The following is a 19,520-nucleotide window of genomic DNA, read 5'->3' on the forward strand; positions in this document are numbered from 1 at the left end:
CTGAATATTAGGCAGAGCAACAGTGAGATCCCTGAGAGAAGGCAGAAAATAAGGTGATGCCCACATGGCCCAAGCTTACTGCCTGGAGGCATTTCCCAGGCCATAGCATAGCAAAGGAGGAAGGAGATTTGATTCCTGGGTTCAGAAGATCCTCCGGAGAAGGGATAGGCTACCCACTCCAGTATTCTTGGGTTGCCCTAGTGGCTCAGCTGGTAAAGAATCTGCCTGAATTGTGGGAGACCTGGGTTCGATCCCTGGATTGGGAAGATTCCCGAGAGACGGGAACGGCTGCCCACTCCAGTATTCTGGCCTAGAAAATTCCATGGACTGTGCAGAGTTGGGACACGATTGAGCGACTTTCACTTCACACTAAAGAGAAGAAGCTGCCCATATACCATGGAGCTACAGAAAGACTGACAGATATAGAAATACAAAACGATCTCAATAATGCTGTTTCAAAAACTCCGTATTTTTAAGTTTTTGGTTTTTTTTTAAGGGAAGAAAGCAAGGTAGCTAGCTGGAGGACATGTAGCAAATCTCTTCTCCAATGAAGAAAGTTAAAGACACGAGATGCTTTTGCAGCTCCCTTCCTGACCCTGGGTAGGCACCTTCATCATCCACATGCACTTTCAACACACAACACACTCCATGTGGATGTCCCTTCTTGTCTATAGATCACAACCACAGGGTCCAGGAACAGCCTGTGAAATCCATGAGCATCCTCTAGATGGGCCACATCTCACGAGCATTCTCAGGGAACAAAAGAAATCTGCATTTTTCTCCTATGTCCGGGGAAATGCTGCCACCTAAGGAGGGTCACGAGAAGTGTTATCACTGAGAGCAAAGGTCGTGAAGGGTGGTGGGACTGAAGGGACAGCGCGCTTCATTCTGAAGTCATCAAGGACTGAAGAGAAAAGCCTGACAAGAAGGCCCAGGAAGTGGCGGCAGGAAGGGCTAGACAGGACCTTCAGGTCCTGTCTCTGAAACAGTCTCTGGGGAGCTGCCAGCCAAGGATCATTGACGTGTCTGTCCCTGGAGTCCCATGATGACACTACAGCACTATCAACGCGGTGAGTGCTGAGTACAAAGGGTTTTCAATAGACCCTAAGCCCCCAAGGCCGAGTTTGCAAAGTCAGAGAAGGTGCTTACAGTTGAGTTTCAGTAGTTTCCCATCAGTGGCAAGGGAATTTATGTCGGCTGTGCCATAAGAGTTCACAAGGCTGAAGGTAAAAAGCCTTCTGGGGCAAGGCCGGCCTTTGCTCTTCTTCTGGGTGGCCTCGCCGTGGTCACTTCCTGGCTCATCGTCCCCACTGCCCTCCGTTTCTGAGAGCTGCTCTCTGCCTTCTTCCTGATGCTCCATTTCTTCTTCATCTTCACCTAGCACACAAATGAGAAGGAAAAACAAAAAATGTACGCAATTGGCCACTATTTCAATGCTGGAATTTTTACTTCAAGCCTGTGGTGCTTCCTTCCAGGTTCTGTACTGTGCATATGAAACTATACACACTTCTCTGCATTTACAAGGCACTTAAATTCACACATGACCCTCTTCACAACCTGGTCAGCAGGCAAGAAGGCACTGCTATTCCACGAGGAGGACACAGGGGCCCAGAGAGGTTCAAGGGATCAGGTGAAGGTATAAATCTGAGTCAGCAATCCTGCCAGTCCTAAATTTGGGCCCCTTACCACTTGGTTACTTTACTGGGCTTCACCTGACATAGTCTGACTCTTCAACTTGATCATTAGGCCAACAGAGAGAAAAGGACCAAGTATTTATTTTTTTGGCCACACAGCATGCGGGATACTAGTTCCCTGACCAGGGATCATCAAATCTTCGCCCCGTGAAGTGGAAGCACAGAGTCTTAACCACTGGACCACCAAGGAAGTCCCCAAAAGACCAAAATTAAACACATAGTCAATAGTCAGGAAGAAAGGCTGATAAGAAACAATTTAAATGCAAATTTTTAAACATGATAACACAAATATTAAGTCAAAATCTTCATTTCCTCCACAAGGAACCTGCTGACTCTCTCAACAAGTATTTCCTGAATGTCTTCCAGGTGCAGGTGCCATGACAGGTCCCAGTAACAGGGCATACAGGATCCTCCCCTCCTTTTTTCTCTTTATTCCTTTGGAATTGCCAAGTTTCAGGAGTTTTAAGAGGGGGGATTCCCTGGCGCTTCAGTGATTAGGACCCAGTGTCTTTGCTGCTGTTGAATTCCTCATCAGGGAAGTAAGATCCTGTAAGCCAAGTGGCACTGCACAGCTCTCCCCCACCAAAAATGAGAGAGAGAATTAAAAAAAGAGAGAGAGAGACAGAGCTTTAAGAGGCATTGTACAGACATATACTGATGAGTATTTTTCCCAGAGAACTGGCTGGTACACATGGCTGCAATAAAAAGATCCATGATCATATTTTTTGCTGTTGGATAGCCAAAGGGGAAAACTAAAGTATCAGGTATGTCATTTCAACAAAGATGGGGACAACTCCAAAAGGTGATGTAAAAGTAACAGGGGAAGAAAAGATTCAAAACAAGAAGTTTATATACTCAGGGAAATAGCAGTAGAAATGGAAACTGACAAAAGGAGCTCAGATGTACACTGTCCATAAAAATTCACTTTCAAGGACAGTGTGTCTTGGGAGTGTTCATGAGGAAGGAAAAGTCGGGCCCAGGATAACACAACACAGTTCCCTGCCAGGCCCCAGGAACAGCAGAGCCATGGATGAGGGTGTGACATAGGTCCCCATGAACAGCGCTCTGAAATAACCAGTGTGCACAAGACTGCCAGTCCCAGCTCTCAGAGATTCCTTCCCTAACCAGCTCACTTCACTCCTGGAGCAGTGGCACTGTGCCATTTACACCCAGCCCTGTCAGGGACACTCAGAGGCTCAGCAGGGGACAGCCACCATGGACCTAACAAGCAGCCATGACAGTAAAGAAGTCAGAATTATTTCAACATTAAACAAGAGTTTGAAGCCTACGCACCAAGACTCACTGCTGGGATTTGAAAGAAGGCAGTAATTCTTCCTAATTAGGAGAATGACAGATGGAATGTCTAAGAAACTAGGCTAAGTGTGTAACAACAGCAAATACTTACATGGTGCTATTATTAACTGAGCATCTAGTATGTGCCAGATACTCTAACCACACGACTTCATTACATTGTAACTTTAACTCTGTGAAGCTGTTGTCATCATCCCATTTTGCAGATGGATAAACCAAGATTCAAAGGGATAAAATGACTTCTTAAAGTCCACCCCCACACCTCAAGCTGGGAGTCACAGTGCTACAACTTCCAGAGCACCAAGAACCTGCAAGTCACTGGAGGTCTGCTAAGAGAATACCACTACCCTCCAAAATCTCTGCTTGTGACTTCTGCACAAAATACACTCCTGTTCGTCTCTAGTGGGACGAGAACATGATATTCTGGGCAAGAATAGGAGTACGATTATAATAAACACATAAATCACCAGGACAATATGGAACATTCTGCCAGGACCAAGTCTATGGTTGTTACTTTTTTAATGTCAATTTCTCACTTTTCGGGACCGTGTATGTCGTGCAGAAATGTGGGCATTTGCAACTGAGAATTTATATATTCAGCTCTTCGCAAAGCATAGGAATTGGAGGACATTTCCAGTTTTACAGGAATAAAGCCACCGAATCAGTCACCTAGGCCCCCAAAAGCAGGATGACAGCCACAATGCAGGTCAGACACAGCTTACTGTTCAGATGAGCTTGTGAGCACAAGGCCACAGGAGGATGGCAGTGAGGGCTCCAGGTCTCCTACAGTATGGTTACCCCACTGCTCATCCAGCTGTGGCTCTTTACTCCCACAGCAGGAGCTTTCCAGAGCTGGCCACCACCAATGGTTTCCTGGGTAGAAAGAAACACCCAAGAGAGCCTGTCTCTGCCTTCTGACAGGTTGGGCAGGATGCCTGGGGCAGCGGCTGCAGCACGGTGACGGGGAAGGGCCAGATAACAGCTCTGCAGACAGAGTTGGGCTGTGGAGGCAGCCGAGTGTGTACTCAGCAATCCCAACAGAGCGGAAGCAAATCCTGGCTCTGCTTCGTGACCGTGGGCAAGTCACTCGGTCCTTTTAATGCTTATTGTGTCTCCCTGAGGTGAGATCCAGCCTCCATGTCTAAATTCCCCGAGGTGTCAAAGGTAGATGATGGGCTCTGGCAGAGCAAAATGGTGCAGACACGGCTTTCAGGTCTGCTCTCTAGACTCGGCCCCCAACACCGCCTCCTTCCGCCTGCCCAGAACCTCCCTCTCCCATGTGTACAGCACCTTCAGAAGAGGGAGGTCAGGAGGGGTTTGGTCAGTCACAGCCCCACACCGAGGCGAGCGCTCACCTTCACAGCCGCTCCTGGAGCCATTGCAGGCCCCCAGCTCCAAGTGCAAGCTGCCTGACTCATCAGGCAAAGGCTGTTTTATATAGCGGCTTGAAAAGAAGAAAGAAATTGTTTGTTAGTTGCAACCATTTACTATTTTTCTTCTCTCCTCAGCTAGAAGTTGTTCCTATAATTTGGGAATCATATATTGCTATATATTATATATTCAACTATTCACAAAACAATTTATGTAAATAAAAGGGCCTTAAAAATCATGGGATGGTTTAACACTTCAACAAATTGAGAGGAACCCAAGTTAAGATATCTAACTACCAGGTCACTGAAGACTCTTAGAAAGTCTGTTCCTAATCTTTGATGACTGTTGCATGGCACCCTCATATAAAAAAAAATATTTCCCAGTAATGTTAACAATCAGCTTCAGAATGATAGTGGAGTGCTTCAGAAACTGTGCTCAAATACAAAATACCATCAAAGCACCAGCCTTCCTCAAGCAGGTGACTGACAAGTGTGAAGACATGATTCCAGGGACCAGAGGAGGCTGAGGTGCTTGGTGTCATGGTGCTTCAGGCGTGCCCATGGCCTGTCCCAGCAGCACCTGCCCCAGCCCTCCCAAGGGTCGGCATGACCGTATTTCCGAGAGAAGGGAACACAGCGGGGCTATTCGGGCACTCTGCAGGGAGCAGTCGCTACTGCTACTGGGCCTCTCTTATTTTGGATAACCAGCAAATGGCATTTCCCTCACCAACCTGATACGCTCACAAACTGCCTGGTACAAAGACTCGAGGGTGAGCTTGTGCTTGGGGACAGAAACCAGCAGTGGCTGCCCGTACAGCACTGCCCCAGTGGAAGTGCTCGACGGTCTAGATTTCCTCTCCCTGAAGTACACGGGAAGTGTGACACACTCGGAGCCATCCGGGGAGGTGCTGCAGACTTCGTACCTGTGTCAATCACACAAGAGAGCACCTTTAGTGGCAGGTCCTGGTGAGTGATGACAGTCTGAGCTACAGCTACATGGTGGCCAGGACTAGGGTTACTAGAACAGAGCGTTCTTCAGTACAAAAGGTGAATAAGGCCATTTTCAAGAGGATGCAAGAGGCTGGGTCAGGAATTTCAAAAGAGGGTCACTGTCTGTCAACACAATGGGAACCTATACCACCGAGGATCTAGGGCTTACGTGATCCTCCTTCCCCCAACCATGGCCTGAAAGTCTGTGCTCCTTCAACTGGGACTCAACACAGACTGCAGCTGGCATCCAGACCATCACTTCAGACACAAAGGCACATGGGGGGCCCAGCCACCAAGTTCATCTTCTGTCACCCACCAAGGAGGTCAACTTTTAGAAAAAGGCATTCTTAGCGCCCTGCCCTTTGATCAAACCAAATACTGTACAAGGACATATACCTAGAACATAAAGCCAAAGACTCATTTCAAATGAGAAAGCAAATTTATAAATCTGTTTGCCATCTTTGTTCAAAGAACACTCAAGTAAAAGACTCAGATTTAATTTTTTCAAAAATCAAGATAACCAACAAAACTGCTAAAGACAAACCAATGATTTTGAAAAATGTGTCTTACTTAGCGAATACATGGGAGATTTATAGATGTTTTATCCTGGAACAGATGTTACCAAAATTGCTGGCAACCGACTGTAGTCTTTCCCTCTTCCTATAGGGGGAGACACAAACTTACTGATTCAATTCTCGAAAACTAAACACACACACATACAACCCTCCCCAGATGCCTGACAAACAGTCCTGACTGCAATATGTGCAGGAGTTCAAAGAAAAACTCTCAAAAACGGCTAAGATGTTCTCTAAGGTAAGAACCCTGGGGTCCTGCATAAAGGTCAAGAACGAAGCCTTGAACTGGGAGGTTGGCTCGGGTTCCAGTCCACCTTGCCACTCGCTGGCTGCTGGGACCAGGCCAAGTGCCTAAACGTCTAAGTCTGTTTATCCAGGGTCGACAGGATCTATCACCTACCATACAGTGTGGAGGTAGTAACTAAGTAACTCAGTCTCACAGTACCTCACATGCTCATGAAGTATTAAGTGCTCCAACTGTGTTCTCGTAAGACCATTATCAACTTATCATAACAACTTGTTTTCATAATGACTGGCCCTCAAGCCCTTGGAAAAATCCTCTGTGGGTGCTTCGCCAATCTTTCCACAAGGTGATGCCCCAGTTCTTCTCAGTTTAGCTATGTTCGAACATTAGTCTCGGGAGTTGAGGGAGACCGTGTTGAGGACTTGGGGTCAGAAGTGGACAGTCCCAGCTCTGTGGCCCAGTCCAAGCACTGGCACCCTCCATCTGAAAAGTAAGGGAAGGTGTCTGGGAGCAGGGCAGCAGCCTGTGCTCCTGTGTGAACGGAATTAGAATCTTGGGTGTGGTTAAGAACATTTCCTTTTAGAGTGACCAGAAGTTACAGGCCCCAAAAACATAAAGGGAAGGAAATGCCTCCCTTGTGGACTGCATTGCTCAGCCAAAACCAAAAACCAAAACCAAACCTTAAAAACCTCTCTCAGCAGAGACAAATTTCTGAGTGAGAGGGACTGAGGAATACGGAGCGTGGGTGTGGTCCACACGCAAACTGCCTTGACAAGTGGCTGCTGGGGGCACAGGCAAGATTACACTCCACCCTGTCCCACCTGGAGGAGGGACACACACACACACACACACACAGTCACACTGAGCAGCCCTGAGGCAAGAGGACTTGGGAGGGGCTGAGGAGATGGGCTGCAGCTGGAGTGCACTGTCCCCACAGGGATGAGAAAATCACATCTGGGAGCTTGCAAATGCTAGAGCTGAAAAAGGCTACTTAAATCGACTTTCCCTGTTATTCTGAGATGGCACCAGTGTGAAGAACCACTGCCTACAGCTTGGAGACAGAAAAACCCCCTTCCTGTACTGTGTCCCTTCTCCTGTCTTCCCATGACCCCTCACAAAGCTGTGACTCTTCTCGAGAAAAGCATTTCTGACAGCAGGATCATCTGCAGGACCACTGAACAGGTCTTCTTAACAAGGAGCAATTGTTGACGAGAGCCTTGCCCACGCCAAGAAGAGGTATCTAGAATGCCTAGCTCTGAAGTGCCCGTAGGCACTTAGCACTGGTGGCTGCCCACAATTCCCTGAATGTCCATCTCATGCGCCCAGGGGTCAAGGCAAATCCACCAGCGGCCATATCTTCACCAACGAGGCAAAGCCTCTGGAATGTTTCCGCTGAGCTCACAGCAGAAACCCCTGGGTACTCACACAAAAATGTCATCCCGAGGCATGATGTGGTTTAAACCTTCATCCATTTGGAAAATCTTGTGGAACCGGTGATTATACACATCTGTGACCACCATCTAAGAATCAACAGGAATAGGGTACTTAATATTCAGGTGCAGATGAAAAAAAATGTGCTGCTGGGGTGCTGCTTCCAGAGAGATTACAATGCGACCAGGCCCAGAGCTCAGGGGTCAAGGTCTAAGGGAGAGCAGCAAGGCGGTCGCCAGCAGAAAACATGCCGGTAACATCTGTCCCAAGGTTTGTAACAGATCTGCCCTCCAGTGGTGGGAATGGTGGGAAGTGGGTGCGGACCAGAGACCAAGCGTCATCCAGAGCGCTCTGCGGCATTCCCTGGGGCTGGAGGTCCCCAAGCCATCCTCACACATATGGGAAAAGAGCAAACCCCAACCACCAAGACCTACAACCTGACGACAGCAGGAGGTGCAAGGGGAGCGGGGAGAAGGGCACTGACCAGGGCTGGGACAGGGGAGGGGTTGGGGGGTCTCCAGGAGTCGTCCTCATGCATGGAGAGGTCTTCACTTTCCCCACCTCCACATGGGGCCAGGCTCAGCAGAAGGGCCAGCATGAGCAACTGTTTTTAAATAAAGATTTCTAGCAAGTCGCTTCACAGACTTGCAGAGTTTGGGACAGGAAAGAACGTGAAGCTTCTCACATTACAGATGAGGCCAAGGTCAGGTAGGAAGGGGAGGTGAGGTGACAGCAGAGTCCCATTCCTGGCCCTCTGACCACAGCCAGGTGTCCTCCATGATGGAAAGACTGTTCCCAGGGCCAGAAGGGACAGTCTCAGCCACACTGAGTGCAGTGAATGGGGAGCAGGATGGCAGAGGCATCCAGATATAATCACATGTGCTGGCCCATAAGAACCACCCCCAAAAGCGACTAAAAGGCTGAAAACTAACTCTAAAGGACTACGAGGTGTTCCCAACAGGCAGAGAACCACAAAACACCCTGCCTTACGTTTTCTGCAGCAACGCCAGCCAGTCGAGAGAGAGCCTCGCACAGGTCGGACACGGCCCCCATCAGTGGCACAACCACGCGGTACTGCAGAGGAGAGAGAGGAGGGGTGATGAGGGTGCTCTGGAGCGGGCGGCAAGTGAGCTGGGAGGAGCAGGCACCACGGAGGGCAGAGGTGCCTGTGGTGAGGACAGGGCCAGATGAGCTGCCAGCAGAGCCAACGGGCACGCCTTTGGCCTCAATGTCTGTCTCTCTACTCAGGCAGCACCACATAGAAGCAGGACCATCCCTTTCTCTCCTACACATGGCTTCGTTTTTTCCTTAACTTTTTGGAGATGCTCACTACTTCCTTCTAAAAAATGTTAAAATTCTACAAATTGCCAACCAGCCCTTATCACCTTTCTTTAGAGACAAAAGAAAATAAAACTAGAAGCAGCATGCAGTGAACCATCAGCTGGGCTGGACACCTTTCCATCTAGCCTTTTGCTCTGGCCAGGCTCTCCCAGTTGATTCAGGGGTGAACGTGACCAAGGAAAGTACTGTTTCTAGTTTCCTAATGTTCAGGTTTAAGTATCTTGTAGCAGATCAGCCGGGTTCCTTTAGACAAATGAATGAAGCATGGGGGGGAAAGGTGACGGCAGAGCCCAGAGGACCTCCGTAATACACATTAAAAAAAAAAATTCTTCATTCATTTGGCTGTCCCCGGCCTTAGCTGCGGCACACAGCCTCTCTAGTTGTGGTGCATGAGCTTAGTGGTCCTGTGGTATCTGAGATCACAGTTCCCCAACCAGGGATTGAACCTGGGAACCACATACTGGAAGGCGAACTCTTAACCACTGGATCACCACCTGGAAGTCCCCAAGATGTGCTGGAATGCCATGGGATTACACAGAGGTCTGATGGAGGACACAGGCACATGCTCAAGGCAAGCACCAAGGGGTTTCAGAGGCAGCTGATGGAGCTCCTGTCGTAACAGATGGAAGCAGCTCCACTCTGGGTCTGCGGGCCTCTCACAACAAGGGATACGTGAGGGTGCCGGGATATGTGAGGGTGCCGACTCTCTTACCTGGGTAGGCCTGCAGCGAGGGTCGGCAGGAACTAGGAAGATCTCCATAACTCGGTCTTTCTTCAAGGGCAGTGGGAGAGTTAGATAGCAAAATGGGTCAAAGGTCACAGAAACCTTAGCACATTCTGGGCAAACCAACGTGGATTTGAAGAGGCCATGAAACGTGTCCACGATCACAGAGTCATTTCTCAACCTATGATTCTCCCAGGCTTCCTTTGCCACCACCTGGAAGAAAGGAAAGGGGATAAATAAAACATTGTCAGCATCTCCCAGTTCTTAACCTCTGCATCCGGAATGATTCACAGCAAAATCTGAGATGGACTGTGAGGCAGTCTGTGTAGCCAGGTACTGGGTCCAGGCCAGTGAGAGCCAGGACGCTCTTAGCAGACCAGACGCCGGCCCAGGCCCACATTTAACGAAGTGCGAGCGCAGGATCTATGGGACACAGACGAGCTGACAGCACTGTGGACACATGGACCTGACGGGGGAGAGGGCAGGGGGGATGCGACTGTCTCCTGTAAAGCTTCCAATAATGCAAAGTCCCTTCAGGGACTTCCCTGGTGGTCCTGGAGTTAAGACTTGGCCTTCCAAAGCAGGCGAGTGCGGGTTCAATCCCTGGTCAGGGAGCTAAGATGCCACATGCCTCCTGGACAAAAAAAAGAAAAACCAAAAACAGAAGCAACACATTCAAAAGAACTTTTAAAAAATAGTTCACATTAAAAAAACACCACTTGAATAAAAAAAAAAAAGCTGCTTCATGAGCTAGCTCATGGTTTTTCCTTTAAAATGTGAATGCTACTGTAAAATATTCACACTGAGGGGACTTCCCTGGTGGCCCAGTGGTTAAGACTCCACACTTCCACTGCAGGGGGGCTACAGCCTTGAGCCCTGCCCTGGTTGGGGAACTAAGATCCCACAGGCTACAGAGTGCAGCCAAAAATTAAATAAATTAATTAAATAAAAATTTAAAGCATATTGATCATCCCAATGTGATAGGATAACTTAAATACTAAATTCCCTCTTTAAAGATCTGAAGATCAAGGCAAAAAAAAAGGGCCCTAAAAAATATTAATAACAAAATACTTTAACAATCATAGATGGATTTTAATGAGAGGAGTAATAATCCCAAATGCCCACACTACAGGCACTTGACGGTTTTCAGGGGCTTCCCTGGTAGCTCAGATGGTCTGGTATACCAATAAGGAGCATCAAAGGAACCAGAGTTAGCACCTCTGTAATCTGCAACACATTTCTCTATGAGACCGCATGTCCACATCACCAACAACAGTGAGAGAAAACCACGGCCCCGCCACCAATACTCCAAGACCAGAAGAAGGCCCCTGGAGGTGGCGTCTGTGGAATACTTTTGTCCAAAAGTCTCCTGTATCATACCGCATCTGGCCGCCCATTGGCATCCTTCAGCTCCAGGTAGGGTTTTTTCTTCACACGGTTCAGATCTTCATGCAATCCATCTAGAAGAAAGGCTAAGAGCTCCTGAGAGTCTTGTTGTTGGTAGCCAGAAAACTGAGGGGCAAAACGTCCCACCTGAGTCTACAATGAAAGCAACCACATTAAAAGGTTTTCAGTTATAAAGAACCAGGGAAGTCAGATGGGAAACTGTCATCAGAAATAACTTTGCAGTCACCTAGGACCAGAATGAAGAAAACCCTTGGTCTAGTAGTCCCATTAACTTCGCAAGGGCCTAAAGGCAGGTAGTCCTCACCGGAGAGAAGAGGGCTAAGATCTGAAATCAGGATGAATACAGATTGGGAACCTGAGCCACCACCCCACAAGCAGAGTGAACACTGCCTCCCTAACTACATCGCCTCAGTACAGACATGAATCCCTCTCCAACCTCCTCCTTTGGTTCAGTCTCCCTAAGAACTGCACAAATGGTACCTGCATCAGCCAGAGGAATCCTCCTGTACATAAGAGCCCTTCTAAGGGATAGGGAGTTTGGGAGGGACACGTACACACTGCTCTATTTATAATGGAAAACAAACAAGGATGTACTGTACAGCACATATACCATGTTCCATGTTATGTGGCAGCCTAGATGGGAGGGGAGCTTGGGGGAGAATGGATACGTGTCTAGGTATGGCTGAGTCCCTTTGCTGTCCACCTGAAACTATCACAACACTGTTAATCGGCTATACTCCAATACAAAATAAAAAGATTAATTTAAAAAAAAGAAAAAGAGAGCCCTCCTAGCCATAAATGTCTGCCCTGTATTGTTCTACATCACTGATCCTCAGAATGCAGTACAACCCGTGGCATCAGCAACACCTGAGCACTTGACAGAAATGCACGTTCTCAGGCCCCAGCCCAGCCCTATGCAAACAGAAACTCTGGGAATAGTCATTTACATGTATTGCCCAGGAAATAATGTGACCAAGAGGATGGAAAGAATTTGTTTTCAATTTTAATAAACAATGTAAGGTTTTAATTTTCTCCTTGAGCTTAGGTACTATTTTTTTCCCTCTGTGAATGATATGCTTCATTAAGTCTCCTTGAACCAAATAGGATTCCCAGATTTCACCACATGGAGGCAAGCCACTTTTCCCTCGGCAGGAACAAACACTCAGAGCAAAGGAAGGAAGAACTGTTTCAAGTGCCCACTGCAGTTCACCCACCTCCCCATCTTCCTAACTGACGGATCCAAGTGAGAACTGCCCCTCACACCACCTTCCAAGACAGTCAACCCCATTTATGACTTAAGGGGCTCAACTGAAACCACAGTTGGCGTAAGTTCCAGTCTCAGAGAACCTGGAAGAACCTCTCAGATAATACTGGATATTAGGTTGAATTTTAATGGTCTGGCTTAGGGTACCAGCCATTTAAAGTGGCTCAGCTAGTAAAGAGACTGTCTGCAATGTGGGAGACCTGGGTTCAGTCCCTGGGTTGGGAAGATCCCCTGGAGAAGCGAACAGTTACCCACTCCAGTATTCTGGCCTGGAGAATTCCATGGACTGTACAGACCATGGGGCCCCAAAGAGTTGGACACTACTAAGCGACTTTCACTTTCGTTTTTTTCACTGTAGAATATGGCATTCTGAGCAAGCAGCTTACGATACAAATGATATCTGAAGAACCCGCATCCCAGAGGTGAGGGTTAAATCACTTAAGATAAGTATGTGCTAAACGACCGAACAGAAAAGGATCTGACCATGCAATCTCAGAGCCCATCTTAACGCCAAAGTGCAAGTAAGGAACTATTACAACATTAAACCACTCTCCCAAAAATAGGAAAAAGGAAAGATATATATCAACCTACTTTGAACATACGAGGTGCCACATGAGCATCCCTGCCGGACCACATCTGCTTAATGAGCTCTGCGTAGGCCTCTGCAATTTCCCCTTTCATTCCCAGGGGGTTGTCCCTGTTGATTTCGGCTTCGTATTCATCTTTGAGAAAGTAGTCAGTCAACGGTGCCGTGTTGCTTAAGCACTGCAAGAGAAATGATTACAGCTCACACACCTTCTGGAAAGCACGCAGACACACAGGAAAAACTCGGTTCTAAACAACAGTGAAGGCCACTCCAACAAAATGAAGGTCACTCCCTTCAGATTCTCTGGAGGGCTCGCAACAGGAAGGCACAATTTTAAAATATATGATCTCTCAAAGGCCAAGGCTGGTGGCCACATAGTGATGAACCTTCCAGGAACACTGTCTTGACACAAGTTCACAGCCTAAGAACCATCTCTGAGACAAGCTAAGGGCAGAGGCCATTGATCCCAAGTGCCTGATCACACAGCTTACTCCTTCATTCTGTCACTATATTTAAAGACACTGCTTAATTCTTCAGGTGTTTAAACCTGTCTGGTTTCCCCAGCACAAACGCCACCCGCTTGTTATGTGTTACTTTTACTTAGACCTCATTGATTTTGATCTGCCAAAATTTTATCTACATTACTTGCATCTATAGTTGTGAGATACAGTAATCTGTATCCTTTCGCTATGATATACTAGAAGAATTACTTTCAAGTGAAGTCTCTGAGTTTGAGCAAATTAACAAACTGAGGGTTGTCTTTCAGTTCAGTTCAGTCACTCAGTCGTGTCCGACTCTTTGCGACCCCACGACTGTTTGCACACCAGGCCTCCCTGTCCATCACCAACTCCCGGAGTTCACTCAAACTCATGTCCATCAAGTCTGTGATGCCATCCAGCCATCTCATTCTCTGAAATCCCCTTCTCCTCCTGCCCCCAATCCCTTCCAGCATCAGAGTCTTTTCCAGTGAGTCAACTCTTCGCGTGAGGTGGCCAAAGTATTGGAGTTTCAGCTTTAGCATCAGTCCTTTCAATGAACACCCAGGACTGATCTCCTTTAAAATGGACTGGCTGGATCTCCTTGCAGTCCAAGGGACTCTCAAGAGTCTTCTCCAGCGCCACAGTTCAAAAGCATCAATTCTTCGGCGATCAGCTTTCTTCACAGTCCCAACTCTCACATCCATACATGCCCACTGGAAAAACCGTAGCCTTGACTAGACGGACCTTGGTTTGCAAAGTAATTTCTCTGCTTTTTAATATGCTATCTAGGTTGGTCGTAACTTTCCTTCCAAGGAGTAAGCGTCTTTTAATTTCGTGGCTGCAATCAGCATCCACAGTGATTTTGGAGCCCCCCAAAATAAAGTCTGACACTGGTGGATGAATAAATGAGGTTTCAGTGGGCATGACCTGAGACAGCTCATTGGTGAAGATGATCAGCCTCAGGCAAGAATACGGTGGCATGGTACCAGCTGCTCTGAGATCTCATCCCATTAGAGACCAACCAGGCATGTATTCCAGTACCTTTTGAGATCATTCTCTAAGGGTCAACAAAACTCAAAGTATTTTCACTATAAAACCAAATCAAACTGAGAAGACATCTTGAAGCCAGGAACACTGATGAGGCCGTTCTGTACTACCCAGTGGCTATGCACTGGCAGAGATTCCTGAAGTACTAACTATGGGTGATTAGGGACCCTGGAGAGGATCCTCCCGACACCGCAGAGGCCATTCCCACTCCAGCCTCAAGTACTGTGGAGACACGGTGTTAACTGAGATGGCAGCTCTCCCCGCCTACCTGCAAAGCGGAGTTCATGAAGCAGGTGTTCCCCAGGTTTCCGAGTCCACAGAGCCCAGGTTGGACATGAGTCAATGGGGACTCCTGACAATTATACGAAGCAGAGAAGCCAGATCCACTGGAAAACACAACCCATACCAGCAATCAAGTGGGTGCTGCTCACATGCCCTCAGGATGCATCTTGGGCTTCACCTCAGCCTCTAGAATTCTCACTTGATAATGACCCCATGATATAAGTTCTCTTTACTCCCCTCCCAAGCCCTCCAGCTCTCCCAACCCCCGCCTTGACTTGACATGATAATAGGTGGTAAGCACATCCTTAAGGGGAAGAGATACTGTTTGAATCCTCTGCTCTCTAGCTTTATTATGGATAAAAAAATGCCAACCCACTCCAGTATTCTTGCTTTGAAAATCCCATGGACAGAGGAGCCCAGTGGGCTACAGTCCATGGGGTCACAAAGGCTTCGGCAAATGCTACCTCTATATCCCTCCAGAGGGCTAATTGCCAGGTGACTTCGGGGAAGAGCACTGTGGTTACCAAGATGGAAGCCTGCACCTGCCACCACCCACCCAGCCACACCTGGCCTTGGCTGTGCCTGAGTGTGCGTGCACGCTCTCTCTCGCCTCACCTTCCTCTAGCACTCTATCTGCGCTCTATGGCAGGTGCTCTGGCACACCTGGCAGAAAGGATCATAGCCACACAGAGAAGCAGGCAGTCCATGCCCAACCCCCTTGCAGCTGAGAGTCACCCTGATAGCCATTCTGCCAGGCGGCCAGCCCATCCCTTCACAGACAAATGCAGTGATGCGAAAACACCAGCTGGTAGGAAGACAAGCAACATACACCAGAACTAGGAAGCACTCTTTACTGGGGGGAGGAAATGGAACAAGAAGCCACGTGCAGCAGGTTCTCATGGGGAATCCGAGTCCTGCATGTGCTCAGGGCAGCAGCAGAGGAGCTGTCAGGGAGGGCCCAGGAAAGGACTCGGCGGGAAAGGAAGGAAAGTAAAGGACCTGCTCTTACCCCCTGCTGACACCGGAGCCGTGCATCCCCGAGGTGTTAGTGCCATCACCATTTGCAATGGGAGAGGCAGACACTGAGGAATAGGGACTTGTTGATGATTTTGGAGAGGTAGTAAAATTTCTGCTAGGCGCAGTGGTTGATCTGGGAGAGAGAAGCAGAAACAATGCTACTGACTCTGTGCACAGAAGCAAGCCTTCCTTAAGACTTGCTTGAGAAGGTGTCTTCTCAAGAAACACATGTTCTCCACATTCAGTTATGTAAAATTAATTGCAAATAGCCCGTTTTCACACTACTTCAACGTAAATTTTTACTGACGTGAGAGTGAAGAAATTAACTGGTCTTCCTGTCTCATTCATGCACATGGTCATACACTGAATCTTTCAGTGAGATAAACCATAAGGCTGACCTTCAGGGCATCCTGGTTTGATTGATAAATCATCAGCTTCCCTGAATTTTAAGAGTTACCAGTGAAAGACAAAGAAAAATGGTGATAAGAGATGAATTATCTCAAAACACTAGACCCAAATTAAACAGATGGCTGTAAGTACACCAGAACACGAAAATGGCAATTCAGTGTCACTGTGCTATTCCAGGCAACTGCTTTTGTTTCCTGAAATTTACCAAAGTGAATCTGTTTCAAACTTTTGTTTCAGTATTTTTCACAGTCTTATTTTAGATTTATTCCTAATTTTGGACTAATTAACTCAAGGGCTAATTGCCCCAAATCTTAAATTGACAATTTTATCAAGTTTTCTACCAAAATCCACATAAGACAAGTAGAAGGAAATGAGTTGTCTGCAATGTTTCAAATACGTACAATGATGATTTTCCTTCCAGATTGGGAGTTATTTTTAAAATAGAGAAAATAATTAAGCTGTGGTGTCCCTGCAGAGTGCCCAGCCTCCTGGGATCTGATGTCAACCAGGGCTCCCTGTGAGAAGAAAGCGAGGTGTGGCAATAAAGATGAGCGACCCTGTACCCACACCGTAGGCAGATGTCAGGGACTATTCAGGGGCCTCAATGGGTGTCAGGAACTGAGTTCTGCCTCACACTCTGAAGTCACAGCAAGGGAAAGGAAAAGAGGGCTCCCCAGGCTCTCAACCACCCACAGAAATGCATCTTCTCTAATCCTGAAGAGCATTTGATTCACTGAGCCTCATCATGCTGCAGAGAAGTCCAAGAACTACGGCAACTCCTTAAGTGAGGCTTGGCAGAGCCAAGGGACACACTCTAATGGCACACAGGGGACTTCAACAAACATCTAAGGCCTGTCCTGGGTGCTGCCAGAATGTCCAGCCTCCTATGCAGACAAGTCGCTACCCAAGGCTGGGCTGATACAGCAGACTGTTACCTCAGGTCTGCAGATACTACAAGACACTGAAATTCGATTTCTGACATACAAACCTCAAGGCACATGGCTTAACACTCCCTTTTTTAGTCATCATTCACTGGTAACTTATTTTTTATTCTCTGAACTTAAAAGGGCAAAAGTCCATATAAGACTGTTACAAGTATCCAAGATCTGTCAACTTCTTACACAGACAACCCTTCTGGTTGAAATAAAATGAGAAAAATTTTATTTGATATTCATATACAATGTTTCAGAAAATAGTGCCAGGAGTTTTCAGAGTAAACTCAGTCAAAAAGAAATCCAGGGACTTCCCTGGTGGTCTGGTGGTTAAGAATCTGCCTTCCAATTCAGGGGATGCGGGTTCAATCCCTGATCAGGGAACTAAAATCTCATACGCCTTGCGGTCACACGCTGCAATGAACAATGACCCAGCTGAGATCCAACACAGCCACAGGTAAATAAACTAAAAAAAAAAAAAAGAAACCTAATGATGACTATCTAAGGACATATTTTATATGCTTGAAAACTTACATAATACAAAGTGCATTTTGTTGTTTTTTAAACTCTACCTTTGACAGACAAATCAAAAAGTAAGACCTCTGTATAGAATGACTTGACCTGTACCTGGGAAACGCTTGGGCATTTGTCACTTGTCAGGCAACCCAAGGGCACTGCGAGCTGGGAAGTAGGCAACAGTACGAAGGAACTGACGTGGGGTAAGACCTCACTATCAACTGTGACCAAGTCTCATGCCACAAACATTCTGAAAACAGAGGCTACATCTCCAAATAATGGTCCCTCTGCTCCCAAAACATACTCTGGTCAAGCCTCTGGTCTTCTGGTACCTTTCTCCTAAGGTATCTCTTGATCCCAGGCATGCCAGGTCGTTACCACCACAACAAAAACAAGCACTGACCAACGGTTCTGTAACATACTCACGCCTGCCCTCCTTGCTCCGTTGCTCTCTGTCTGCCTCTCAGGCGTTCTCCAGGCTGAATGCTATGCTGAGGAGGAGTCTACTCTTTAAGTCCACCCTCTGACATCAGAACCCAGCATCTGGCATTATCCTTAAGACAACAATCAACTAGTAGCCACAACCCTCACTGCCTTCACAACATGCTAGCCTGTGATCTTCCCCACACACACCAACACTGTTAACCCTCATCTGAGTGCAACTCAAATCTCCATTTTAGGAACACTGGCCTCTTCCAGCTCTGGACAAGCAGCCTTTAAAGGAGATGATGGGTGAAGGTGGGATGATTTGGGAGAATGGCATTGAAACATGTATATTATCAAATGAATCACCAGTCCAGGTTTGACGCATGATACAGGATGCTCGGGGCTGGTGCACAGGGATGACCCAGAGGGAGGATAAGGGGAGGTGGGAGGGGGGTTCAAGAAGAGAAACACATGTACACATGGCGCAGATTCATGTCAATGTATGGCAAAACCAACCAATATAATATTGTAATTAGCCTCCAATAAATAAAATATTTTAAAAAAATAAAGATGATGGAAAATAAATAAATAAAGGTGATGGTGGTACAGAGCTGCTGCTGTTAAGTCGCTTTAGCCATGTCCGACTCTGTGCGACCCCGTAGACGGCAGCCCACCAGGCTCCTCTGTCCCTGGGATTCTCCAGGCAAGAACACTCGAGTGGGTTGCCATTTCCTTCTCCAATGCATGAAAGTGAAAAGTGAAAGTGAAGTCACTCAGTCATGTCCAACTCTTTGTGTCCCTATGGACTGCAGCCTACCAGGCTCCTCCATCCATGGGATTTTCCAAGCAAGAGTACTGGAGTAGGGTGCCATTGCCTTCTCCAATACAGAGCTAGCCAGGCCTTACAGATATCAGGCAAGTAAAATTAGAATTAAGAGAGAGACAAAAAAATTGAGACCAGATCTACCGAAAACCTTGGCAGAACTAACAGAGGTTGGAGTAATCCACAGAAAAGGGAAAAAAAAAATCATTGCAGATGCTCACAATTAACCAGGTGGCTCTCACTGGTGAAAAAAAGTCTGAATGGAAACAATTTCATTATGCTTTCCTCTTGCCAGGATACATGGAAAATTGATTTTATGAGTGGGTTCTTTTTAACAAAAGGCTTAAGCCAATCACTGGCTTCCCCTGGATGACATATTCGCTGAACATACTGTTTACATTCCCTCAACTTCATCCTGCATCTTCTTTGACAGACAACATGTGACTGAACATGGCTGGTTCAAAAAAAATCCGATTTGAGTTTGTCTTTTGAATAAGTTGAACGCATCTCTGCTGCTGCTGCTGCTAAGTCGCTTCAGTCACGTCCGACTCTGTGCGACCCCATAGATGGAAGCCCACCAGGCTCCCCGTCCCTGAGATTCTCCAGGCAAGAACACTGGAGTGGGTTGCCATTTCCTTCTCCAAAGCATGAAA

At 47.2% G+C, this 19,520-nt stretch overlaps 1 protein-coding gene across 2 annotated transcripts in view; it reads right to left on the bottom strand.

Annotated features, from left to right (window-relative positions):
• The window catches only part of USP4 (ubiquitin specific peptidase 4), a 40,597-nt gene that overhangs the window by 5,896 nt on the left and 15,181 nt on the right, over positions 1-19,520 (bottom strand). Inside the window, exons 7-16 of one of the 2 annotated variants that reach the window (XM_055413819.2) lie at positions 15,755-15,895; positions 14,732-14,849; positions 12,943-13,116; positions 11,061-11,219; positions 9,669-9,893; positions 8,606-8,689; positions 7,610-7,704; positions 5,107-5,298; positions 4,361-4,449; positions 1,150-1,377 (exon numbers count right to left, since the gene is read on the bottom strand). In XM_055413819.2, the coding sequence (XP_055269794.2) occupies positions 1,150-1,377; positions 4,361-4,449; positions 5,107-5,298; positions 7,610-7,704; positions 8,606-8,689; positions 9,669-9,893; positions 11,061-11,219; positions 12,943-13,116; positions 14,732-14,849; positions 15,755-15,895 (1,505 nt within the window). The remainder of the gene's footprint in view (positions 1-1,149; positions 1,378-4,360; positions 4,450-5,106; positions 5,299-7,609; positions 7,705-8,605; positions 8,690-9,668; positions 9,894-11,060; positions 11,220-12,942; positions 13,117-14,731; positions 14,850-15,754; positions 15,896-19,520) is intronic. The other variant, XM_055413820.2, reaches the window with a different exon arrangement.

The sequence above is a fragment of the Moschus berezovskii genome, chromosome 24, assembly GCF_049115385.1.
Source record: "Moschus berezovskii isolate FMDL1 chromosome 24, NW_MosBer_1.0, whole genome shotgun sequence".
Classification (NCBI taxonomy): Eukaryota; Metazoa; Chordata; class Mammalia; order Artiodactyla; family Moschidae; genus Moschus; species Moschus berezovskii.